The 27,688-nt window shown below is 37.9% G+C and overlaps 1 protein-coding gene across 3 annotated transcripts; it reads left to right on the top strand.

Annotated features, from left to right (window-relative positions):
* The first annotated feature begins 504 nt into the window (after positions 1 to 504).
* On the top strand, positions 505 to 27,638 carry NUP42 (nucleoporin 42). 3 transcript variants are annotated; one of them, XM_004377449.2, is made up of 7 exons: positions 512 to 1,046; positions 4,912 to 5,140; positions 6,427 to 6,521; positions 21,266 to 21,342; positions 22,083 to 22,169; positions 26,029 to 26,113; positions 26,778 to 27,638. In XM_004377449.2, the coding sequence occupies exons 1-7, from the start codon at positions 926 to 928 to the stop codon at positions 27,347 to 27,349; spliced, it is 1,266 nt and encodes a 421-aa protein (XP_004377506.1). In that variant the 5' UTR covers positions 512 to 925; the 3' UTR covers positions 27,350 to 27,638. The 3 variants fall into 3 exon arrangements, with proteins under 3 accessions (XP_023588090.1, XP_004377506.1, XP_023588091.1); XM_023732322.1 differs by lacking the exons at positions 21,266 to 21,342; positions 22,083 to 22,169; positions 26,029 to 26,113; positions 26,778 to 27,638 and adding an exon at positions 14,604 to 16,863 and having other exon boundaries at positions 505 to 1,046; XM_023732323.1 differs by lacking the exons at positions 512 to 1,046; positions 21,266 to 21,342; positions 22,083 to 22,169; positions 26,029 to 26,113; positions 26,778 to 27,638 and adding exons at positions 4,517 to 4,576; positions 14,604 to 16,863.
* Positions 27,639 to 27,688: the final 50 nt, after the last annotated feature.

A 27,688-nucleotide genomic window follows, 5' to 3' on the forward strand; every position in this document is an offset into this window, starting at 1 on the left:
CAAACCATTACCTCCTAATTTACATCTCAAAAAGTCTCTTGGCTGCAGGTGTGTGGAGGGCCAAATTATTAGCAGCCAGGCCAGAAGTAACCTGATATCAGTTAATTTCAGTAAAGGAGGTAAGGTAGGGTCCAATCAATCATGTTAAGATTAGCTAATGGTTGATAGTCTATATTCCTCCCTCCTCTACTCTTTATAAGCCCCACCGTACCTACCTGCCAGCCATTTGCTTTTTCTGGAATCAAAATGATCTCCGTATATGCATAAAGGAATCACATATAAACACACAGGCACGGTTAGGGGCCCTGGTGGCGCTAGGCTCGGCTTTAGGCTGCTAACCAAAAGGTTGGCAGTTCGAATCCACCAGCCGCTCCTTGGAAACTCTATGGGGCAATTCTACTCTGACCTATAGGGTCGCTATGAGTCGGAATCTACTAGGGTTTTTTTGTTTGTTTTAATGTGCGTATAGAATAACTGCTCAGAATAAACCTCATGTTCAAATTTGTTTTATTTTTAACAGCATTTACAACTGAAAAGAACAACTCGGTCTCTCAAATCACAGCTAATCCCCCTCGCAGGGCCTCTCCGAAGTTCTGGCTTTTCTTTGATCCGTTTTCCTCTCCTTTTGGAACTCAAGGCTCGCTCCAAGACTCTGCACCAGGGTCAAAGGCGCCTCCCTTTCTCAGAGAAACGTTTCAAGTGTCCCGCCTTCCCAGGCCATACGCGATGCGTCGCGCTCTCTTTAAATCCTATTGGGTAAAACCCACGCCTCTCATCGCACTGTGGGCGGGACAAGAGAGAAACGCCTTTTCTCGGCCGCGCGAAGATGATGTCACAGGAGAGGGGCTGAGCGCCTTCGGTTGTTCAGGTCTCGCTGCTCGCCGGGCGTGCTGGCTGAAGACCGCTCTGTAGGCGAACCGTCTCAATGACCATTTGTCAATTCTTCCTTCAAGGCCGGTGCCGCTTTGGAGACCGGTGCTGGAATGAACATCCCGGCGCCAAGGGTGCGAGCGGAGGACGTCAGCAGCCTCAGCAACAGCCCTCAGGTGACATGCCCCTAAACCCTCCGCCGCTTGCTAAGCCGGGAAGGCGCCGGCGTGTGAAGGGTGGGGAGTGGGGATCCGGCGGCGAGGAATGGCTGGCCCCTGGGGCCTAAAGCTAGAGTCCCTTGGATCGACAAACGCCGCGGCGCGCTGGTCAGGTGACTACGCGCCGTCGCGTCGCGTCTTCGGCCTCCGCCAACCCCTCCCGGGCCGGGCATCCAGTTTTTAATCTGCGTATTAAGCACGTGGTTGGTGTTTGTTGAGCGGCTGAGGACAGAGGTTTGGCAGTGGGTGTTCATGCCAAACAAGGTATTTTTAAATCGTCAAGTACGCGTCAAAACTGTCTGTAAATCGCAATGTTTCGGGGATTCGTGTAGCTAGTCCCTGACGCCTTCTTTTCTTAATAGCCTTGTGTGTGCTTATTTTTCCTTGACCCCTTGTGTATAATTCTTATTAAACTGTTAAATCGAGGGAGAGGCCGGCAACTTGGGTCAGAATCAGGACTCTTTGGGGAAGTCATGAACTCCTTTGAGAATCAGGTAAAACCTGCGAAACCATACCGCAGAAAAATGCACGTGTTCATAAAATTTAGAATAAAATTGGGAGGGTGGGATGAACCATTATGAACTTGCTGGACTGTGAGAGGAGGGAGTGTGGGGTCCCTTTGACCCGCTCTCTGGGCCTAGGTCACTGTGGAAGAGTTTGGAATATTTCACTAGACCAGTTGTGTGATACAAAAGTACTGTACTCCGGAGGAGGAGGGATCAGACTTGAAACCACGATATAACACAGGGTTTAAGGGTTACATGAATATTTAGGTTTTACTTTTTTAGGAATGGAACTTAGCCTTTAAGGGTGTCACCAGGTGCTGTGTTCCTTGCCTCCACTAGAGCTATTCATCTGACCCTTAAACCTTGTGTTGTATTGTGATTTCATGTCTGATCCCTCCTCCTCTTGAAGACATCCCTTTTATATCATCCATGACTGGTCTAATGAAATATCCCAAACCAAAAATTAGGTCTTGGGGTTTGGTAAGTGTGAGTGTACTTTCAGGGACAGCAGAATGTAATATTTGACGTTCTGTGGAGACTCATTCTAAATGTAATAATTAGAAAGTAAATGTTGAATGGTTAGATTGGTGAATGAAAAAAGTGTAAATAAAACTCTTGGAAAGTTAACAGTGTATCCCAGAAATAATGAATGCTTCTTGGAATTAATAAATATCAAGGCTAAAAAGCAATATACAAAGGGAAAAAGTAAATTTTTTCAGTTGTGTCATCCAAAAGGATTTGAAACTTTAAAAAAAATAAGATACCATTAACCCCTACTTGAGGGATCTGGCCCAGCAATATTCTCTCTTTTCTCTTTGGTTTTGTTAAGTAGTTTAGAATTGGGAGATGAACTTTCGTAAGTGGGTATACCTCCTGTCACTCCAATTTTGAATATATTTAATGGCATGTCTCCTAATTTAGTTACTTTAATCTTAGCCCCTAGTAGTAATTGATGATAAAACAGGTGGTTGAAGTGACAAGATTTTAAAAAATGGACCAAACCCCATAACATTGCCATCATGTCAGTTCCAACTCATAGCAACCCTATAGGACAGTAGAACTGCCCCATTAAGTTTGCAAGGAGTGGCTGGTGGATTCAAACTGTTGACCTTTTGGTCTTAATCACTGCACCATCAGGGCTCCAAAAAAATAAATAAATAAAGGACAAAAGACTTAAATAGACATTTGTCCAAAGAAAGATATATGTGTGGCCAAAATGCATATGAACAGATGCTTAGTGTCATTAATCATTTAAAAAAAAAAAAAACGTTGTTGAGTTGATTCTGATTCATGGTGACCCGACCCCTATGTGTCAGTAGAGCCGTGCTCCATAGGGTTTTCAGTGGCTGATTTTTCAGAAGTAGATTGCTAGGCCTTTCTTTTGAGGCACCTCTGGGTGTACTTAATCTTTTGGTTAGCAGAGGAGCACATTAACCATTTGCACCACCTAGGGACTTCCATTAATCATTAGGGAAATTTGAACGTAAACCACAGTGAGATACCGCTTCACATGCCCTAGGATGGCTATTAACAGTTAAAAAGAAAATAACAAGTGGTGGCAGGGATGTGGAGAGATTGGAACACTCATCCATTGCTGGTAGGATTGTAAAATGGGGCAGGAGCTGTAAAAAACAGTTTGGCAGTTCCTCAAAAAATTAAGCATGGAATTACCATATGATCCAGCAGTTACACTCTTAGATACAGTAAAACCTACAAAAACTGGAACCTGTGTAAGGCGGAAGCCTGTCTGAGAAGGAAAACACAAATATTTTTCACTAATAGAGAGCAATAGAAAAGTGGTGAGACGGCACCCTGTCAAAGCAGAAAACTTGCAAGACCTGGAAAAACAAGGCTGTTCCATCTAGTTCCAGCTCTCACAGATTTCACTGTATATATCCAAAAGAATTGAAAGCAAGGCCACAAACAGGTACTTGTACACCAGTGTTTATTGCAGTATTATTTATAATAGCCAAAAGGTGGCTATTATGAACAGATACATTGTGATATATACATACAATGGAATACTATTCAGTTATAAAGAGAAATGAATTTCTATTACATGCTATGATGTGGATAAAACTTGATAATATTATGTTGAGTCAAGTAAGTCAGACCCAAAAGGACAAATACTGTGATTTCATTTATATGGAATGTCTAGAACAGGGACTGCTTGGAGACAGAAGTTTTATCAGTGGTTACCAGGGAGCTGGTGGCAGTGGTGGTTCATTGGTAGAATTCTCACCTTCCACGTGGGAGATCTGGATTCTGTTCTCAGCCAGTGCACCTCATGTGCAGCCACCACCTATCCAGACTAAGACTAAAAAGAAAGCCTAGTGATCACGGGGTGGCTGATCCTGTTGTGCATAGGTTGCCATAAATTGGGGTTTCACTCAATGGCAGCTAACATCAACAACACCGGGGGATGGGGGAGGGAATGAATGAGAGTTACTGCCTCAGCGAAACAGAGTTTCTGTTAGAGGTGATAAATTTTTTCAAAATGTAAAGTGATGGTTGCACAGCACCATGTAAGTGATTAATGTCAGTGAATTCCATGCTTACTACTGATTGAAACAGCAAATACTTTGTGATACATACTTCACCACAGTACAAAAAAATAAGAGCAGAGAGACAGTCTTGCTGGCTCATTTTGATATTTATAAAATATTTTGAATGGGTTATAATACTTTATTACCAGATATCTGCTCATGATAGAGGAACTCAATGTACTTTATTCACATGTAAATGTCCTTCTGTAATCTCCCTATGAAAGATAGGTGGGTAGGTGGTGTTTTTCCCAGAGAAGACTGAGTCAAATAGATTTAAGCATCTATTCAAGAAGAGAGGGTAAAATCTAATGTTTTGTATTCAGTAAACTCTTTAATTCAGTGATCATTTTTCAGCTTTTACTGCTTTATGGGGCCCAGTGGGGGAGCGAAGAATAATAAGACATGGCTTCTAACCTGAAGGAGCTTATGATTTTGGGTATATACCCTCTATCCACTTAACTATGAAGCAGTTATTAATAAGTTTGTCAGCCGAATTTAGTAATATATTATTATCTATGAATTTAGCATCCTCAGTCTTGTTAAACAAAAATGCAATTACACCATTATGTGATTTCTTGATATATACTTTACTATGTAAATTGAAAATGAGGAGATTTGATTTCATTTAAAATGAGTAGAAATATGCTTGTTGAATCTCTGTATAAATCTCTAGACATACTAAGATAAAATGTAATGAAGTTTTTAGAGATTTAAAAAATGCCTTTTAGAAGAGTTGACAGTAAAATTGTTTTATTTTATTGATTATTTCAGGTAGTAACAGACGTGGATGGAATGCTGCTAACCACAGATACTCCAGTGTGATACAGCCATCCAGTTTCTCCAAATCCACGCCATGGGGGGGCAGCAGAGATCAAGGGAAGTCATCATTAGGTTCTTTTGAGTCTGGGACTTCAGCTAGCAGGGACAGGGAGTTTGGATTGTCTCAGAACCCATTTGCTTCTCTAAGCCCTGATGAACAGAAAGAAGAAAAGAAACTTCTGTAAGTGAAAGCCTTTGGGAAGGTTATTGCCCATTTCCTTATTTTTTTCAAAAGCACCTACAATATTTTCTTTAAAAAAGAAGTAAAATGTGTTTAAAAAAAAAAAAAAACCAAAAAACGGTGATCCCATCATTCAGAGATAAACGCTGTATCCCTGTATGTCATCCTAGATTTTATTTCACTTAAAAGACATCATCTTTCTATGTCAATAGAGTGCCTTTTTAGACTGAATCATGCTTTTTCCACTTTTATGTTGGTAACATTATATGATGACTATCTTTCTAAGGTTAGTCCTAGTTAAGTTTGTTGTAAATAATGAGTTCTTTACAAAATATGAGCTAATTTAAAATAATAATTTAAGATGATTTAAATAGCCTATCAAATATTTGTATTTTATCTCATATATATATATATAGACATACACACATAATCTTCAGGGTCACCGAAGGTATCTTTTTTTTTTAACTGTTCAAACTTGTTTCCTTTATTACTGTGGAGTAGATTCAAGATATTTCTTGAGAAGATTCATGGTGGAATTTATGACTGGTGCCAAGATACAGTATCTGGCTATCTGTAACTATTCTTCCAGCTCCTGGCTACCAGTACAGAACTTAAATATGCCTGTTATTCTTTTATTTCCCATAACTAAATTACAACCAGTGGTAAACATTTTGAGCCATGTACTATATACAGTTGGCAAAAAATAATAAGTAAAAGAACAAACAAAGCCCTCCTTCCTGTATTTGTTGAAATTCTAAGTATAATAGTATTCTGTATGATATCTATCATTTTGTTAATTGTAGCATTTTGTGTAGGGGGGAAAGATTTAATTTAGACCTGAATCTTGCCATGGCTTTGCCAACAAATTAGCTATATGGATGTGGGTCTGTTTCCCCTGTTGCAAAATGTGAAAATTAGACAAAATGATCTCTAAAATCTATACCCACTTTTAAAGTTGTATGATTCTGAAGTTGGTATTATATATTTTATTATATTTTGGTCTTTAAAAAATGCATGATACCTATGCTTGTTCTCAGTTAATAAATACATTAATTAATAGTGTATTGAAAAACAAAGATTATTAATTTTTCTGATGCACTGATATTTATAACCATGAAATGTAGCTCATAGTTATAAATCTACTATTTTAAAGAACACTTTTCAGAAAATATAATGGAAAAAAATCTATGTATTTAGTCATTGAGAATCATAAACAATAAATTTTAACAAGCAGATGAAAAAGGTCCTTTGCTCTTTGTTTTTTGTTTTTTGTTTTTTTTTTCCAGGGAAGGAATTGTAAAAGATATGGAGGTTTGGGAATCATCAGGGCAGTGGATGTTTTCTGTTTATTCACCAATGAAAAAGGAACCTAATATTTCAGGTAACTGAGAAATTATATATTTTTAAAATATGTTCCAAAACTATTACTTTCTAAAACTAAAGCCGTGCCAAATAAAAAAATTAACCACCAACTTGGCTGCAATTAGGAGAGTTTAGCAATTGTTTAAAGTATCTGAGTATTCTAGCAGAACTTCATAATTTCAGATTGAGGTTGGAGGATTTATATATTTATTTTTAAGATAATGTAGTTCTGATGAGAAAATAATAAAAATCAGGAGTCACCACAATTTTAATTCTGTAAGCCCAAGAAGATGTTCTGCTTTTTTGGTTCCCCGTACATACAACTTTTGGACCTCTTAGCTGCGTGCAGTGAATAGAAGAGTCACATTCCGCCTGCCACTAAGGCCTTGGCTAACTGGTTCTGTTCTCTCTTTCTTGTATATCTTTCTAAGAATAGTCATTTTTCATAAGCCATATTGAGACTTATCTTGGAGATAATGTTTGAAAGTGGAGAGCCTTCGCTAGGCTGCAGGGATAGCATTTCTTTAGAATACCTTTTTCCTTCCCATTCGTCCACAGCCTCCTCTTGTTCCTTCCTCTTTTGTCCATAGCCCCTAAGCCCTTCCTGGGCTGAAACTTAGACCACCAGCCTTTTCCATGCCCATTCTGAGTGGCCGTGGACCTCTGTCTGATTGAGGAAACAGTAGGTACCTGTATATGGGGGCCCCTACAGTACTCTAGAACTCTGGAATCTTCCCTCTGTCCCAGTTCTGCTTCTTCATTCTGTGTTTGTGTTACAGCGTTTCTTATTTATCCACTCATTCAGTCAACAGATATTTATTGAATTTCTTTTGTGCCAGGTTCTGTTCTAAGTGCTAGGGATAGAGGGATGAATAAGACAGACAAGATCCATTCCTTATGAAGCTTATGTTTTTGAAGGAGGGAGACAATAAGTAAAGCAAATGAATAGTTTCGGATAGTGATTTTTCTATGAAAAAATTAAGATAGTATTAAGCCTTTTTTAATCAGTTCAGAATGAACCCTCATGCCATAAGGCAGTGGTTCTCAAAATGTGAAATGTGAATCTTTGTGAGTCCCTGAGTAAAATTGCCAGATAAAATACAGGGCACCTAGTTAGCATTTGAATTTCAAATAAATAAAGAATAATATTTTTAATTAACAAGTAGCCCTGGAGGAACAATGATTAAGCACTCAGCTGCTAACTGGAAGGTCTGTAGTTCGAACCTGCCAGCAGCTCCACAGGAGAAAAGACCTGGTTCCTGTAAAGATTTCAGCCTAGGAAACCCTATGGGGCAGTTCTTCTCTGTCCTATAGGGTCACTGAGTCTGAATCATCTCAGTGGCACACAACAAAATTTTTATTAACAAATTATTGTTGTATATATGGGATTCAGATTTAACTGAATATCTTGTATGTTTATTGGCTAAATCCTTCAACCCTATCCCTGAGACCCTTTTAGGGAAGGCACAAGTTCGAAGTTCGTATATGATTTTATATATGTGTGTGTGTAGTATTTTTGGTGAAAATATCCATAGCAAACAGGTTGCCATTCAACAGTTTTTACACATAATGTTTGTTCAGTGCCATTGGTTACATTTTTCAGTTTGTGTCAACAGTCTCGTTATTTCTGTTTCAGTTGTTCTACTGTCTTTTGGTCTCACTGCCCCTCCCCACTCTAAATGTCTCATCTGTGCTTTAGAGTAACTGTTGTCCCTTTAGTCTCCTGTGGATAATTTTTAAGAGTACAGTTCTCAAGGGTGAAATTCTTTACTCTTTGAGCTAACCTGCTATTAGTTTGAAGGTGACTTCATGGGATAGTTTCTGTTCAAGATTTAAAGAGTATCTCAGGGCGATAGTCTCAGGATTTTGCCATTCTCGGTGAGTCCAGTAAGTCTGGATTCTTTGAGAATTTTAAGTTCTGTTCCACATTTTTCCCACTTTATATCAGGATCTATCTATTGTGAACCTGATCAGAGTGTTTCAGTACTTATAGCTGGGCACCATCTAGTTCTTCCAGTCTCAAGGTAGAGGAGGCCATGTTCATGGAGACAGTCCTGTATTTTAGTTCCTTCTGCAATTCTTGGATTTTCTTCATTCTCTTTTGCTCCAGACGAATAAAGGTCAATAGTTGTATCTTACATGGCTACTCACAAGCTTTTTTTTTTTTTTTTTTTTTTTTGTTAAATAATATTTTACTGTGTTTTCAGTGAAAGTTTACACAGCAAATTAGGTTCCCATTTGACAAGTTTCTACACAGATTTTTCAGTGACTGTCTTAATTACCTAGTGCTGTTATAACAAATACTGCGAGTGGATGGCTCCAACAAACAAATTTATTCTCTCACAGTCTAGGTGGCTAGAAGTCCTAATTCAGGGTGCCAGCTTCTGGGGAAGGCTTTCTCTCTGTTGGTTCTGGTGGAAAGTCCTTGTCATCAATCTTCCCCTGGTCTAGGAGCTTCTCAGCACAGGGACCCTGTGTCCAAAGGACGCATTCCCCTCCTGGCTCTTATGGTAATGAGATCGCTGTCTCTCTGCTGGCTTCTCTTGTAAGATAAAAGGTGATGCAGGCCAGACCTCAGGGAAAGTCTCCTTACATTGGATCAGGGCTATGACCTGAGTAAGAGTGTTACATCCCACCCTCATCCTCTTTAACATAACCTAATCTTGCCTCATTAACCACAGGCAGAGATTAGGATTTACAACACATAGGAAAATTAGATCACAAAATGGGTTACAACCACAATACTGGGAATCATGGCCTAACAAAGTTGACACACATTTTTAGGGGACACAATTCTATCCATGACAGTGACATTAGTTAAATTTTTCTCAACGTCTCAACATTTTTAATTGTGTTGTGGTAGTTCTGTTTCCAGTACTCTAGTTTCCCTGCCCCCCTTTTCATTTTTGCTTTAATTAGTGACCGTTTAGTCTCAAATAGTTTTTTCTAGAGCACCATACTCATGGGTTATGTCCTTTATTTTGTGTGCCCATTTGTTATTTCACTAAAAGATGACCTTAGGGGATAGGTTCAGTTAAAGCTTTAAAGAATATGTCAGGGTGATAGTCTCAGGGAGTCCTCTAGTCTCAACTGGTCCAGTAAGTGTGGACTTTTTAAGAATTTGAGTTCTGTTCTGTGTTTCTCTCCCATTCTATCACAGTCCGTGTATTGTGGCCTTGATCAGAATGGTCAGTACTGGTAGCCGGGCCCATCTAGTTCTTCTGGTCTCAGGATAGATGAGGCCATGGCTCATGTAGGCTCTTAGCCCTATAGATTAGTTTCTTCTCTGAGACTTTCGTTTCCTTCTTTCTCTTTTGTTCAGATGAGTAGAGACCAATAGTTGTATCTTAGATAGCTGCTCAAAAGCTTTTAAGATCCCAGATGCTACTCACCAAACTGGGATGTAAATGTGAACTTTATGAACTATGTATGCCAGTTGACTGAATTGACCCACAAGACTGTGACCCTAAGTCTTCAAAGCAAGAGAACTAATCCTGTGAGGTGATTAGTCTAAAGTATCTGCATCTGTAGCTGCTGTTTGATTTATTATGTCTATCTATATATATGTGTGAGGGGGGTGTTGTGAAATTATAACATATATACCCGTTGCTGTCGAGTTGATTCCGACTAATAGTGACCCTGTAGGACGGAGTAGAACTGCCTCATAGGGTTTCCAAGGAGCAGCTGGTGGATTCAAACTGCCAACCTGTTGGTTAGCAGCCGAGCTCTTAACTGTAGCACCACCAGGGATCCATATATAACATGTTGTTGTTGTTAGGTGCTGTTGAGCCAGTTCCGACTCATAGTGACCGTGTAGGGACAGAGTAGAACTGCCCTATAGGGTTTCCAGGGAGCAGCTGGTGGATTCAAACTGCCAACCTGTTGGTTAGCAGCCGAGGTCTTAACTGTAGCACCACCAGGGATCCATATATAACATGTTGTTGTTGTTAGGTGCTGTTGAGCCAGTTCCGACTCATAGTGACCGTGTAGGGACAGAGTAGAACTGCCCTATAGGGTTTCCAAGGAGCAGCTGGTGGATTTGAACTGCCTACCTTTCTGGTTAGCAGCTGAGCACTTAACCACTATGCCACCAGGGCTCCATATATAACATAGCATTTACCAATTCATGCTTTTTCTTAAGGATGGAGAACGTAGTGGCACCAGTCACACTAGTCAAGCTGTGCAAACTTTACCCGCATTTGGTGCTATCTTTCCCATCACTATAAAAGAAGTGATTACTGCCTGGAGAGTGATCCCCCTTCTTTTCCCCCCTTCTTTCACTCCTCCACCCCTGAACACTGGCCTTTGTATATATTCCTATTCTTGTTGTTTTGTAAAAGTGAGATCATAAAGTATTTGTCTTTTTGTGATTGATTTAATTTCACTCAGCTTAATGTCGTCCAGGTTCATCCACACTGCAAGATGATTCAGGAACTCATTTTCCTTTATGGCTGTGTAGTATTCCATTGTATGTATGTACCATGTTTTGTTTATCCATTCATACACTGATGGGCACTCAGGTTGTTTCTGTTTGCTATTGTGAATAGTGCTGTAGTGACTGTAGGTGTGCAGATGTCTGTTCGTGTCTCTTCTATGAGATCCCTAGAGTGTGTACCTAGAAGTGGAATTGCTGGGTCATATGGTAGATCTATTTTTCATGTTTTGAGAAATTGCCATACTGTTTTCCACAGAAGTTATGCAATTTTACATTCCTATGGATTCCAGTCTCCCCCATATCCTCTCCAACATTTGCTGCTTTCTGTTTTTTTTTTGATCATTGTTATTTTAGCAGAGCTGAGATAGTATCTCATTGTAGTTTTGATTTGCATCTCTAATGGCTAATGAAAGGAGCCCTGGTGGTGCTGTGGTTAAAGCAGTTGGCTGCTAACCAAAAGGTCAGCAGTTCAAACCCACCATCTGCCCCATGGGAGAAAGATGTGACAATCTGCTTCTGTAAAGATTACAGCCTTGGAAACACTACTGGGCAGTTCTTCTCTGTCCTATATGGTTGCTATGATTCAGAATCAACTCCACGGCAACGGGTTTGGTTTGGTTTTAATGGCTAATGAAGGAGCCCTGGTGACACAATGGTTAAGAGTTAAGAGCTCAGCTCCTACTGAAAAGTTGACGGTTCAAACCCACCAGCTGCTCCGTGGGAGATAAGACTTGATGATCTGTTCCCATAAAGATTTCATCCTAGGAAGCCATATGGGGCAGTTCTACTCTGTTCTGTAGGGTCACCATGAGTCTGAATCGACTAGACGGCACAAAACAACGACAGTGGCTTATGGCAGTTATCATCTTTTCATGTAATTGGGCTGCTTGAATGTCCTCTTTGGTGAAGTGTCTGTGTCCTTTGCCCGTTTTTTAAATTGGGTTATTTGTCCTTTTCTTGTTGAGTTGTAGAAGTTTTATATACATATTTTTTATATTGTCATCCCTGAAGATTTTTTCCCAATCTGTAGGTTGTCTTTTTACTCTTGATAAAGTCTTTTGGTTAGCATAAGTATTTGATTTTTGTGAAGTCCCAGTTATCTAGTTTGTCTTCTGCTATTTGTGCATTTGTAGTTGTGTTTAATAATAATATTTTAAAAATTTAGGTCCTATAGTTTTGTCCCTATATTTTCTTCCAAGAACTTTATATTTTTAGCTTTAACATTTAGGTCTTTGAGCTGTCTTGAGTTAGTTTGTGTGTATGGTGTTGTGAGGTATGGGTCCTGTTTCATTTTTTTGCATGTGGATGTCCAATTTTGCCAGCACCGTTTCTTGAAGAGACTTCTTCCCCATTGAATGAACTTTTAAAAATCAGTTGTCCATAGATGGATGGATTTATTTCTGGGCTCAATTCTATTCCATTGGTCTGTGTGTCTGTCATTGAACCAATACGACAGTAGATTGTCTTTTTACTTTTTTGGTAAAGTCCTTTTGAAGAACAAAAGCTTCCGATTTTTTGAGGTTGTAAATAGTATTGTTTTCTTTTTTGTTGTTGTACTTTAGGTGAAGGTTTACAGAACAAATAGTTTCTCATTAAACAGTCAGTGTACATATTGTTTTATGACATTGGTTAGCAACCCCACAACATGTCAACACTCTCCCTTCTCGACCTTGGAGGACCTTTTTTTCTTTTTTGGTGAAAATATACATAGCCAAAGATACACCATTTCAAAAATTTCTACATGTACAATTCAGTGACAGTGATTCCATTTTTCCAGTTGTGCTGCTAGTCTCACTATCCTTTTCCAAATTATTCCATCACCATTATCTTCAACTCACTGCCCCCAGGCTTCCCATCAAACCTTTTGAGTTGCTGTTGTCAGTTTGATCTCACATAGATAATTCTTTTTTTCTTTTTTTGTACTTTAGATGAAGATATACAGAACAGAATAGTTTCAGTAGTATTGTTTTCTTAATTTCCTTTTAAGATTTTTCCTTGTTGGTATGAAGTATAACCAAACTGATTTTTGTGTGTTGATCTTATACCATGCAGCATTACTAAATTCTTATGTTAGTTCCAACAGCATTCTTGTGGAATCTTTGGGATTTTCTATGTGTACGATCATGTCATCTGTGCAAAGACTTTCTGTCTCTGTTGGTTCTAGGGGAGCATCCTTGTCATCAATCTTCCCCGTCCCCGGTTCTAAGAGCTTCTCAGTGCAGGAACCTCAGGTCCAAAGGACATGCTCTGCTCCTGGCTCTGCTCTCTTGGTGGTATAAGGTCCCCCGATGGCTCTGCTCACTTCTCTTTTATATAGCAAGAGATTGAGTCAGGATACAACCTAATCTTGTAGATTGAGTCCTGCCTTATTAACATAAACTGCCTCTAATCCTGCATCATTAACATCATAGAGGTAAGGTTTACAACACAGGAAAACCACATTAGATGACAAAATGATAGACAGTCACACAATACTGAGAATTATGGCCCACCCATGTGGATACACATTTTTGGGGGACACAACTCAATCCATCACACCCCTTAATTCGTTTTCTTGTCCTATTGCTGTGGCTAGGACTTCCAGTATAATATTGAATAAGGGTTGTGTTGGTGGGCATTCTTGTCTCATTCCTGTTATCAAGGGAAAGGCTTTCAGTCTTCCTCCATTCAGTATAATGTTGGTTGTTGGTTTTTTGTATATACCCTTAATCATGTTGAAGCATTTCCCTTCTATTCCTGTTTTGCTGAGAGTTTATCAGGAAAAGGTGTTGGATTTTATGATATACTTCTTTTACATCTATTGAGATGATCATGTGGTTCTTTTCCTTTGTTTTATTAATGTGCATTACATTGATTGATTGTCTAATGTTGAACCACCCCTGCCTTCCTAGGATAAATCCCACTTGGTCATGGTGTATAATTTTCTTAATTTGTTGTTGAGTTCTGTTCCCTAGAATTTTGAGAATGTTTGCATCTATATTCATGAGAGATTACTGGTCTGTAATTTTCTTTTCTTTTGATATCTTTATCTGCCTTTGATATCAGGGCGATGCTGGCTTCATAGAATCTTTTAGGGAGATTCCTTCTTTCTATGTTTTGGAAGAGTTTGAGTAGGATTAGTGTCAGTTGTTCTCGGAAAGTTTGGTGAAATTCCTCTGTGAAGTTATCTGGTCCAGGGTTCTTTTTGCAGGCGGTTTGATGACAGATTCAATTTCTTGTTATGGGTCTCTTTAGATTTTCTACCTCTGTGTTAGTTTAGGTAGGTTGTATGTTTCTAGGAATTTGTTCATTTCATCTAAGTTTTAAAGTTTGTTGGAGTACAATTTTTGATGGTGGTCTATATGACCCTCTTTATCTCAGTTGGATCTGTCATTTTAATGTTTCCAGTTTCATTTCTTATTTTGGTTATTTGCATTTTCTCATTTTTTCCTTCGTCAGTCTAGCCAGTGTTTTGTCTGTTTTATCGATCTTTCAAAGAAATCAACTTCTGGTCTTGTTGATTCTTTCCATCATTTTTCTATTCTCTGTTTCATTTATTTCTGCTCTAATCTTTACTGTTTCCTTTTTTCTAGTAGCTTCAGGCTTCTTTTACTCCTTTTTTATTTAAGTTGTCAGGTTAAACTATTGATTTGAGATCTTTTTTTTCTTTTTTTTTTTTTAATGTAGGTAGTTATTGCTATGAAATTCCTGACAAAGACTTCAGAAACCTAGTATTAAGTTTTCTCAAAGAGATAAAGGAAAACACAGGAAGAGTTCTAGAAGAATTCAGGGAAACAATACAAGAACAAAATGAGAAACTCAGTAAAGAGATAGAAGCCTTAAATGAAAAACAACTAGAAATTCCAAAGCTAAATAACAAAATAACAGAACTTAACAATTCAATGGAAGAACACAGAAGTAGAATTGAAACATTGGAAGGAGGAGTCAGCAAAATAGAAGACAAAACCTCTGAGATTACTCAGTTTGAGAAACAAATAGAAACAAGAATGAAGAAACATGAACAGAACTTAAGGGTTATGTGGGACACCATCAAGAAAAACAATATACGCATAATGGGAATTCCAGAAGAAGAAGAGAGTAATAAAAGTTCAGAAAAAATTTTTGAAGAAATAATGGCTGAAAATTTCCCAAATATCATGGAAGACAAGAAGATTTTCGTTGAAGAAGCTCAGCGAACTCCATATAGGCTAAACCCTAAGAGAAATACACCAAGACATATCATAATCAAACTTTCCAGAACCAAAGATAAAGAAAGAATTTTGAGAGCAGCACGAGAAAAGCAAAATATCACTTACAAAGGGGTCCCAATAAGATTAACTGCTGATTTCTCATCAGAAACTATGCAGGCAAGAAGGCAGTGGGATGATATATACAAAGTCTTGAAAGAAAAGAACTGTCAACCAAGAATAATATACCCAGCAAAATTGTTGTTCAGAAACGAGGGTGAAATTAAGATATTCCCAGATAAACAGAAATTAAGGGAATTCGTAACCACCAGTCCAGCCCTACAAGAACTATTAAAGGGAGTCTTCCAGAAAGAAAACCAATGACGCCAGCCAGCAACCCATAGTAACAACACTTAACAGTCGCCTGAATACATATAACAACAAAATAAATTTAAAGTGAGATTATAGGGACTCTCAAAGTTATAATTGACAACAATATCAAAATAAAAGGGAGGGTGATTGGTATAGATACAGAATTTTCACATGTTGTGGAAGTTAAGGCAATTTCAAGATACAACAAATCGTTTCAAATGTACTATGTTAAATTTAAACTTCACGGTAACCACAAAGTAAAGAAATCTATTCACCAAAATAAAGAAGGGAAACAATAAGACTCAGTAATCACAAAACAACGATAATAAATAAAAGGGAAAAAATTTATCCATAATTCAGCACTGAAGGTAAAGAGGTACCAAGAAACCATCAACCTCACAAAAAGAAAAGTATAACAAAATGGCTGAAGTAAATCCTATATCAGTAATTACAGTGCATGCAAACGGATTAAATGCTCCGGTCAAGAGACAGAGTGGCAGAATGGATTAAAATGACCCATCCATATGTTGTCTACAAGAGACACACCTTAGACACAAAGACATGAATAGGTTAAAAGTCAAAGGTTGGGGGGAAAAAACATACCAGGCAAACAGTACTCAGAAGAGAACAGGAATAGCAGTATTAACAACTGACAAAACAGATTTTAAATCAAAATTCATGAAGCGAGACAAGGACACTATGTAACAAGAAAAGGCTCAGTTTACCAAGACATAACAATTACAAATATCTGTGCACCTGATGTCAGAGCCCCAAAATTTATACAGCAAACTCTAACAGAATTAAAGAAATAGATCTACAATAATGGTAGAAGACTTTAATACACCACTTTTGATGACGGAACAACTGGAAAGAAAACGAATAAAGAAACAGAAGACCTGAATAACATCATTAACCAATTGGACCTAACAGACATATAGAACACAGCAACCAGCGGTGCTCAATGCACATGGATCATTCTCCAGAGTAGACCGTATTTTAGGACACAAAGCAGATTTCAATAAATCTAAAAAGATTGAAATCATACAAAGCATCTTAATCTGACAATAATGGAATGAAGCTGGAAATCAATAACAAGAAGAATAAGGAAAAATAAATGAATCCATGGAAATAACACACTACTAAAAGACCAGATGGGTCACAAGAAGTCAAATGTGAAATTTGAAAAATACTTAGAATTAAACAAAAATGGAAACACAGCAAAACCTTTGGAATGCAATGAAAGCAGTGCCCAGAGTGAAATTCAAAGATATTTTTATAATAATACTGAGACATTAATTGCTGTTTTTACTGTGTCGACATTTGCACTGATGGTGCCAAAAGTATTGATGAATAAAACAACTTGAATCTTAGCCCAAATCAAGGCAGAGGCACCAAACTCCACTACTAGTCACAATTCAAAAAAAAAAATTTTTTTAATGCCAATTTCACTTAAAAATGTAGTTGACGAGGAGGTAAAAATTATTAAATCTTGACCCTGGAGTATGTACCTTTTTGGTATCCTGGATGAAAAATGGAAGGTACACTTAACATGCTGTGCTGCATACCCAAGTATGATAGTTTAATTGCAGACAGCACTTGTGTGATTGAGTTGTGAGCTGACCTAGCTACTTTTTTCACAGGTCGCTTTTTTTTTTTTAATTGTACTTCAGGTAAAGGTTTACAGAACAGATAGTTTCTCATGAAACAGTAGTACACATATTGTTTTATGACATTGGTTAACAACCCCATGACATGTCAACCCTCTCCCTTCTCAACCTTTTTTTTGGGGGGGGGGGTGAAAATATACATAGCCAAAGATACATCATTTCAGAAATTTCTACGTGCACAGTTTGGTCACATCGACTACGCTCTTCCATTTGTGCTGCTGTTCTCACTTTAGATGAAGGTTTACAGAACAAAATAGTTTCTCAATAAACAGTACACGTGTTGCCATATGACAATGGTTAATAACCCCACTACATGTCAACACTGTCCTTATTCAACCTTGGGTTCCCTGTCACCAGCTTTCCTCTTCCCTCCTGCCTTCTAGTCCTTGTCCCTGGAATGCTGTCCCTCATTAGTCCAGTGTTGTGGGGCTGGGGCTGTCCAATCCCTGGCTGAACAGTGAACCTCGGGAGTGACTTCACCACTGAGCTAAAAGGGTTTCTGGGGGCCATACTCTCAGGGTTTCTCCAGTCTCTCTCAGGCCAGTAAATCTGGTCGTTTTTGTGTGTGTTAGAATTTTGTTCTACATCCTTCTCCAGCTCTGTCCAGGACCCTCTGTTGTGATCCCAGTCAGAGCGGTTAGTGATAGTAGCCAGGTACCATCTAGCTGTACTGGACTCAGTCTGGTGAAGGCCTTGATAGCTGTGGTCCATCAGTCCTTTGGATTAATCTTTTCCTTGTATCCTGTTCTCTTCATTTTCCCTTCCTCCCGAAGGGGTGAGACCAGTGGAGTATCTTAGATGGCTGCTCACAGCTTTTAAGACCCCAGGCGCTACTCACCAAGGTAGAATGAAGAACATTGTCTTTATAAACTGTTACGCCAATTGAGCTAGATGTTCCCCGAGACCAAGGTCCCCACAGTCACAGGCCATTTTTGTTTGAAAGAATGACTGACAGAAAAACTGGCTATTCAGACGTAAGCATTCGGCAGTCGTTTTCTCAAAATGTGTCTGTACTTCAAAAAGCAACTGGCAGTGTTTATTTCCAGTGACAAAATTCAAGCTTTCAGGCAAAAATTAGGATTATGGAGAACTCTTTCCTGCCTTCATGAACTTGACAGCTTCTGATGTGACAGGTGATGACATTGAAAAATGTGGATTTTTTGGTATAAAATCTCATGCCAGCATTTAGAAATTCTATGTAACTTGAGCCAATATTTTCCAAATGACCGGTGCATGATGATATATAATTATGCATGACTAAAAATTCATTTTAAATGAGAGACCAATGGATTTTAATACAATAGCCCAGAAATTTTATTAATGTGGTTTGAGTTCTCGTAACTAACCTTTAAGAAACTATCATTTGTCAAGTTTTGGTGTAGTATCGAAGTATATTCACAATTACCTGGAATGATACTAAAGTTTTCCTTTTCCCCTTAAAAATATAGCCCCTATAAAACTAAATAATAGTTTAGCTTAACTAGTAAATAACGTCTGCCTTGCACATTGCGCTCTTTTAAGAACTATATGGGATCAAATTAAAAATGGTAACTCGAAATATTAGATAGGAACCTTAGGGGGCTTTGAGTTTATATTAATGGGGGAAGAACAACTCAGTAAAGGAGGGTGAGAATGGTTGCATTACTGGAATGTAATCAGTGTCACTGAACTGTACGTGTAGAAATTGTTGAGTTGTATGTTTTGCTGTGTATATTCTCAACAATAAAACATACCAAAAAAAAAAAGGAAGGAAAGCTTTTTTTTCCAACTACATATCTGTGTGAGGACAAGTTTTCTTTATATATTTCAGCCAGAACAACGTACTGGAACAGATTGAGTACAAAAATAAATGTGAGACTCCACTAATCTGTTAAACCAGTCATTAAAGAGATTGACAGATATTGAACAATGCCACTTATTTCTCTTTATTTTAGAAAAGTTACTTTTTTCTGAATTAGCTTTAATTTAGAATATGATAAATGTTAATATAAGTAATCCATGTAAACAAAGGTTCTTTGGGTTCCTTAATGATTTTTAAGTATATTAAATGGATCCTGAGACCAAAACATTTGAGCATCTGCCATTAGGCATCCATATATATATATATATATATATATATATGTATATATATATATAATGAATTAACTTCAATGCCGAAGGATCAGCATTCAAACCTGCCAGCCACTCCGCAGAAGGATGTGACAATCTGCTTCTGTAAAGATTTACAGCCTTGGAAACCCTATGGGCAGTTATACTCTGTCCTATAGGATTGCTATGAGTTGTAATCTTGACAACAATGGGTGTGCAGCAAGAATGATAATAACTTGTAATACCTTTTACCCTTGGGAAAAATCGAGAAAATCGTCAAATTATTTTCTGTATTCTGTGCTTCATATGAGGAACCTCAGTTGAGTGTGACTGGAAGAAATAGAAAGTAACTGGGAGACAGTAGTTAGCCTTTCTTAGGCGATATTGGAACCAAGTCCTGAATGAAAAGTTCTGGGAAGTAGTTAAGTGTCATTTATGGGAAGATCCTGGGGAAAACATTCCTGGCAGCAGGAATAGCTAGTGCAGAGGCCCTGAGATGGAACAAGGTTGTCATGTTTGAGGACTGGTGAGGCCTGAATCACTGGAGGAGAGTAAACAAGGGAAACAATATGAAGAGGCCACAGAGGCAGCCTGTGACCAGATCATGCTGGACATAATTGCATTAAGCAGCCATGAAGAGGAGAGGGATATGATCTGATTAGAGAAAGCTCACTGGCTGCTGTGTGAAAAATCGTTTTTGTTGGGGGAAGAGTAGAAGCAGTTGCAAATGATGACCAGATCAGAGTTATAGCAATGGAGACATGTCAAATTCGGGCTCTGTTTTAGAGCTAGAACTGGCAGGATGCTGATTTAATTGAGTGTTGGAAAGAGGAAATTGAGATGGTCCTAGGTTTTTGATGTGAGTGATTAATAAAGTTAGTGAAACAAGCTGTTAGAGGGAATCCAAGGTTCTGATTGAAAGTGTAGTCTCTTCTGAGCTAGGTGTCCTTGTAGTTAATGATATCTGGGTTACAAGGAATTCTCTAGAACATCCTGAATACATGCTAAACATTTTCTTAATAAAAGCATTTTCATGATTATAAAAGTTAATAGGTGTGGCTGTAGAAAACTTGGAAAATACAGAAATGTGTAAATAGAATAAAAAATACCTGATATCACAGAGATAACTAACATTTTAATGTATTCTAAAACACACACACATTTCTTGTTTATATAAAATTAAAAAAATACTTCGTATCCTTTTTGTTTTCAGTTTGTCTCTATTACTAAAAATACTAGAAGGAATACTCTTATACGTAACATGGTTTGTTTATATATCTATTTCCTGAGGTCATACCCTGGAAATTGTAGTACAGGTAAAGGGCATGAACATTTTTAAGACAGCTGATGCTTATTGGCAATTTTTCCCACAGTAAAGCTGTACCTTTTTAGTTCCCTTAGTAGCACTTAGGAGAGTTTCTGTTTTACCACATCCTTAATAAAGACTATATTTGTGCCAGTCTGAAAAGTAAAGCATTTTGTCTCTATTTTAAATTGAACTTTTTATTATTTCACTTATTTACTGGCTGAGTTTTTTGTTTGAGGTTTTTTTGTTTGCATTTTTGTTTTCTTGCGTGTGAATTGTCTGTTCATAATCTTTGCCCATAGAAACTTTATTGATTTGTAAGAGCTGTTTATACATTAAGGATATTAGTTTTTCTCCTGTCATACATGTTGCAATTTCTGTTTTCCCAGTTTACCCTTTGCCTTTTAATTTTGCTTATTGTAGTTTTTAATATACAGAATTTTTTTTTTAAGTTCAAATGTATGCGTAGTCAGTTCTTTTTCTTTGTTATTCCTTTCGCTCACATATTTTTAGATAATTCTTCCCCACTCAAATAGGTGAACATTCAACTGTAATCTAGTCTTATACTTTAATAAACATTAAGTGTAGTGTAGGCTTTGAATTTTTCCTTATAATTAGGAAAATTTTTAAATAATCGACATTAGCATATTTTCTTGTCTAATACCTCTACCTTTACTATCAGAATTATTGACATTTATTTTAAAGATTCCAATTGATTCCTCACTTCAGGTTTTACAGACATTTCACCAGAGGAGTTGAGGCTTCAATACCATAACTACTTAACCAGCAATAGCTTACAGAGTTATGTAAGTTTGTTTCCTATTCATCTACCTCCGTAACAGATTAGCTGTTAATTCCTGTTTTTTCTGTTCATAGTTGTTCTGTGTGTTGGTAAAGTTGATGAGATTTGTAGTTCTTTTCAGGAAAAGTCTATATTTTCTAACTTACTTTGACATTGGTTGATTATCTGAATGATAATATATTTGACTGTAGTAATTAGGAATATCATTTTAATTACAAATTGTCCAGGAGTCAATTCCAGAATTCAGACCCTGTTGTCATTTGATAAACATTTAATGAGCATCTCTTAGGTGCAGACACATTGATGAGTGCTGCAAAAAATAAATAATGTGCAGTCTTTTGTACAAGTTAATATTTTCACATGACAAATATTCAAAAAATAAAACTGAGTTTGTGTAAGTTGGGTGATTAAAGGAAACTATATAAGCTGTATTTTTCTGTTATCTGCAGTCATGGTCATGCATTTCAACTAGCACACATACTCAGCTCCCCTCCAGATGTAAGCAACTCTGTGCTGCCAGGTACTTGTGAACCTTAACCAGATGATACGAGCAGTTGAAAAGCAGGGAGAGGGCACTGCAGCTGGAATATTTTTGGCAAATAGGGGCAGGTCAATGCAAATTCTACAAGTTATGGGCCATAAATATATTTCATAAACTTTGTGATTTTGGAGATTAAACACATGAAGTCGTTTTTGGACAGACTAGCTTAAACTAAATTGACTTTTTCTGTTTTCTTTCTTCAGCTAAATTCCATTCAACAGTTAATAGATCAATGGAGGAAAAGGGTAAATGAATTGAAAACTCTAAATACATCAACTAAAGTAACCTTGGTGAGTACTGAAGAGCTTTTTTCAGGAATGGTGTATCTATTTTCTTTTTTTTGCAGAGGGTATTTCGTTTTAGTTATGGAAAGCAAAGCAAAAACTGTCAAGAATTGTGATACACACATGCTCAAGAATGGAATCATCTGGAGTCAAAGTCCTGGAATTCTCTCTTTCCTCAGTCAGAAAAGCACAGATAATTATGCTTTCTAAAAACATTTTTAGGGTAAAGTTTTTAACTTTGGTAAGGATTTTTGAAAATTGGAAAACATTACATAAATTCAGGTAACTTCAAGCTGTCAAAATGTTTAAAAGAAATTGCTTTAAAAAATGATACGAATGCACACTTACACTGCTGTATGCTTTTGTCATGCCTGAAGAACACTTAATCAGTATATGTTCCTTGTCATGTACAGAAATGCCTTTAGGAGATATGTACCCACTTGTCTCCAAATTTACATGGTCCTGACTGTAACATGTCTGTTACTTCTGTCAGTAAAGTTAATGATTTTTCTACCCTCATAAAAAGTTCTTAAGAACTTTATTTTAAAACATTATAGACTTTAATATTTCTAATTTCCCAGCTACTTCTGCTTCCATGCTCTCAGAAAGGATGTTATTGTTGTCATTAGGTGCCATCGAGTCGGTTCTGACTCATAGCGACCATATGTACAACAGAACAAAACATTGCCCAGTCCTGCGCCGTCCTCACAATTATTGCTGTTTTTGAGCCCATTGTTGCAGCCACTGTGTCAGTCCATCTCGTTGAGGCTATTCCTCTTTTTTGCTCACTCTCTACTTTGCCAAAGATGATGTCCTTCCCCAGGGACTAGTCCCGCCTGTCAACATGACCAAAGTGCATGAGATGACGTCTCGCCATCCTCACTTCTAAGGAGCATTCTGGCTATACTTCTTCCAAGACAGATTTGTTCATTCTTCTGGTAGTCCATGGTATAGTTAGTATTCTTCAAAAGCAGTATAATTCAAAGGCATCAGTTCTTCTTCTGTCGTCCTTATTCATTTTCCAGCTTTCACATGTGTATGAGACGACTGAAAACACCATGGCTTGGGTCAGGCACACCTTAGTCCTTAAAGTAACGTCTTTGCTATTTAACACTTTAAAGAAGTCTTTTGCTACAGATTTGCCCAATGGAACACATCTTTTGATTTCTTCACTGCTGCTTCCCTGGGCGTTGATTGTCGATCCAAGTAAAATAAAATCCTTGACAGCTTCAGTATTTTCTCCATTTATCATAATATTCCTTATTGGTCCAGGATTTTTGTTTTCTTTATGTTGAGATGTAATCCATAGTAAAGACTGTATCTTCCCCTGATCTTCACCAGTAAGTGCTTCAAGTCATCTTCGATCTCAGCAATCAAGGTTGTGTCATCTGCATATCGTAGGTTGTTAATGAGTCTTCCTCTAATCTTGATGCTGCATTTTTCTTCATATAGTCCAGCTTCTTGGATTATTTGCTCAGCGTACAGATTGAATAAGTATGGTGAAAGGGTACAGCCCTGATGCACACCTTTCCTGACTTTAAACCACACAGTGTCCTCTTGTTCTGTTCAAATGACTGCCTCTTGGTCTATGTACAGGTTCCTCATGAGCACAATTAAGTGTTCTGGAATTCTCATTCTTAGCAATGGTGTCCATAATTTGTTATGATTGCCACAGTTCTATGCCTTTGCATAGTCAATAAAACACAGGTAAACATTTTTCTGATACTGTCTGCTTCAGCCAGGATCCACCTAACATCAGCAGTGTTATCTCTCGTTCCATGTCCTCTTCTGAATCCAGCTTGAATTTCTGGCAGTTCCCTGTCGATGCACTGCTACAGCTGCTTTTGAATGATCTTCAACAAAATTTTACTTGCATGTGACATTAATGATACTGTTCTGTAATTTCTTTATTCTTTTGGATCACCTTTTTTGGAATGGACATAAACACAGATGTCTTCCAGTCGGGTGGCCAGGTAGCTGACTTCTAAATTTCTTGGCATAGATGAGTGAGTGCTTCCATCATTACATCTGTTTGTTGAAACATCTCAATTGGTATTCCGTCAGTTCCTGGAGCCTTGTTTTTTGCCATTGCCTTCAGTGCAGCTTTAGCTTCTTCCTTCAGTACCATCGGTTCTTGGTCATATGCTACCTCCTGAAATGGTTGAACATCGACCAGTTCTTTTTGGTACAGTGACTGTGTATTCCTTCCATCTTCTTTTGTGCTTCCTGCGTCATTCAGTATTTTGCCCATGGAATCCTTCAGTGTTGCAGCTCGAGGCTTGAATATTTTCTTCAGTTCTTTCAGCTTGGGAAATGCCAAGTATGTTCTTCCCCTTTGGTTTTCTAACTCCAGGTCTTTTTTCACATTTCATTGTAACACTTTACTTTGTCTTTTTGTAGTATCTGCCTAAGCTTAGTGAATGACTGTTTGACAGTCCCAGCACCCTGCCCCTTTCTTAAATATGTGCTTCCTAAATAATTAGACTCTTGTGCAATCTATTTTTATTCCATCTTTGGATTGTTGTGGTGCCATTTGAATTTAGTAGGATGTCTTGGAAGCGTTCTGTCCCTAGGTGAGAGGTAGCTCACCATCAACATTGATGATAGCTGAAGTAGAAGGGATAGCTAAATATAAAGAGCTGGAGAACTTCCCTCAGGGCTGGAAGTTCCCTGCTCTTTCCTGGCTTTCCAGGAGACCCTCCACAGGTGAGAGTCTGGGTCAGCCCACCCTCAGCTGGCTTAGCATGTATCAGTAGTTCATTCCTTCTTTGCTGAGTAGTAATGCATTGTCTAGATAAACTATAATTTGTTTATCTGTTTACCTGTTGATGAACATTATACTGAGGGAAAGAATCCAGACTGAAAAAACGGAGCACATATTATATGATTCTATTTATATGAAACTCTAGAAAGGACAGACTTCATCTATAGTGATAGAAAGCAGCCTTGGGCTAGGGGTTGAGAGAGGATTGCCTGGGAAGAGGTAGATGGGAGGTTTTAGGGGTGATGGAAATGTTCTAAATCCTTATTATGGCAGTGGTTATAAATTTTTCAAAACTCACTGAAATATATACAAAAAGTGAGTGCATTTTATTGTATGTATGTTATACCTCAATAAAGTTGATTTTTTGAAAAATGTTATTGGGGCCTCCAAATTGAGAGAAATCATGTCCAGTTGGGTGCATTAGGAAAGACTTCTTGGATGGAGGGAGTACTAAGTGAAACGTTCCTTAAAAGGGGATGAAGGCTTCAGCATGCAGAAATGAAGGACATTTCTATAGCAGGGAATAGCAAGAGTATTTTCAGGGACTATGAAATTTTTAATTCAGTGGATTTCTTTTTTAATAGTAAGAGTTTTATAATATAATTGTGAATCTACTTCAGTTCAAGCATTAGAATAAGTGGGATGGGTATCCTATAAAAGTTCCTTTTACCTAACATCTAGGTTTCTTGATAAATGCAAATCCAAATTTATAATAATAGACACTGAAGTGTACTATTAGGATTTTTTTCCCCGATTTTAATATATGCTTACTGTAGAAATTTAGAAAGTATAAAGGAGCATAAATAAAATTAAGATCACCCGTAATTTTGTCACCAAGAGACAATCACTGTTAACTTATTGGCGTTGATACATTTTTGTCTATGCAGATTCATATTATTACTACTTAAGATTGTACCATTTATATACACAGTATTACGTCGTACTCTTTCAACATCATATTAGGAGCATTTTTCCATTTTAAAGACTTAAGTTCACATTTTTAAATGGACATTTTAAAAATTGGATTTGACTGAAGTGTATAGAACAGGTATTTGAGAATTATTCATCAAGCACTTTATTATTTGCATGCCGTCTTTAAAGCTCTCGGACGTAAAAGCTGGAGTCAGTCAAGTAGCACCTGCGTTTGGATTTGGCAGTGGGCAAACCTCGACTTTTGAGTCAGCAGGTTAGTGATAAAGTAATACAGGGCTTCACTGATTTAGCATTTTATAGGCTTAGTATCATAAAGCCTGAAGTTGTGTTTTAGTGCCATTTAAAATCACCTTTGCAGATACTACCCCCTTCCATTACAGAGCCTCGAAAGACTTGGCTCATCAAGCATTTGTGAAAGTGGGACCAGAGTGGATGTACTTTTTGAAAGACCCTACAGCTCAGGCTTTAGAAATACATTTTAGGGATGGTTTTTCAAGAGCTTTATGGAAATAGATAGCTATGGTTGCGGCAGCAGCTTTGAGAACTTTCTCGTCACTGTGTATAACAGCATGGTATGTATAACAGCATGGTATTGTCCTCAAGCCATAGCTTTGGGGAGATGGGGTGGCAAGCCTGAAGTGAAAGTCCATTCCCTAGTCCCTGAGGTTTTCCAAAGCTTCCACCATTCTCCCTGGCTGATAGTGCGTCAGAGTGAGAATGAAATTGGTAGCAGAAGAGACAGGACAACAGGGTTTAAGTGAATTTTTCTAGCTTCTGATTTTCACTTTCCTCTTCTCCCTTCCAATAAACTTGTCAGTATCCAAACATGGCAGAAATAAGGCGGGGTGGGGGAAGGGGTAATATGGCTACATTTTCTTGCTCTCATAGATTATTTTTTTCTTTTTCTGGCTTTGTAGGTTTTCCAGTGAATAACATCAGCAGTGATAACGCTCGGAACTTTAGTTTTAAACCAAGCTCTGCATTCGTCACAGCCCCTTCTGGAAACCCTTCGGTGTTCGGGAGTCTTCCAGCATTCGGAGCTGCACCCTCTGCCAGTATCACTACTTCTGCTTCAGCTTTTGGATTTGGGAAACCTAAAATCACATCTGCTTCTTCATTTTCATTTAAAAGTCCTGCAGCTTCTGGTTTTGGATCACCCGGATTTTCAGTATTTCCAGCTTCCTTGGCAGCAGGCCCTGTAGGAGCTCCGGCAGCCGCGGGCTTTGGAAGTGGTAGTTCTGTGGCTGGCTGTGGTGGTCCAGGCTCACATTCTAACACTGCTTTTTCCAAGCCATCAAATAACATCTCTGGAAATAGCAATATAGCCACTTCTCTCCCAGTCTCAAATGGCTGCATCATAACAGATAATGTTTTATTCACACCCAAGGAACAACTAACAGCAGAAGAACTGGAACAATTTCAATCCAGGAAATTTACTCTGGGAAAAATTCCATTAAAGCCACCACCTGTAGAGCTTCTAAATGTTTAGAAGGGCAATATTTAAATACAGGAAAGGACAGCTTTTAAAATTATGTTTTAAGTGGTTGGTATAAAACAGTAGATATGTGTGTGTATACACACACACAGACGTGAATATTCATAAGGGATATAAGCCTTCAATAATAACTTTCGGCATTTTAAAATTTAACATTTTTCTTAATTCAAACTAAGTAAAACAGCACATACTCAGCAAGCAAGGGAATTATCTTACTGTAATTATGAACGGAACTGAAAGAAACTCAGTGTGCACTGAATAAAGCACTTTCCTCATTCCACACAACTTTACTGTCTCGTCCTTTAAAGTTTTACCTTTTTTTTTTTTTTTTTT

This window comes from Trichechus manatus, unplaced genomic scaffold (genome assembly GCF_000243295.1).
Source record: "Trichechus manatus latirostris isolate Lorelei unplaced genomic scaffold, TriManLat1.0 scaffold00050, whole genome shotgun sequence".
Lineage (NCBI taxonomy): Eukaryota > Metazoa > Chordata > Mammalia > Sirenia > Trichechidae > Trichechus > Trichechus manatus.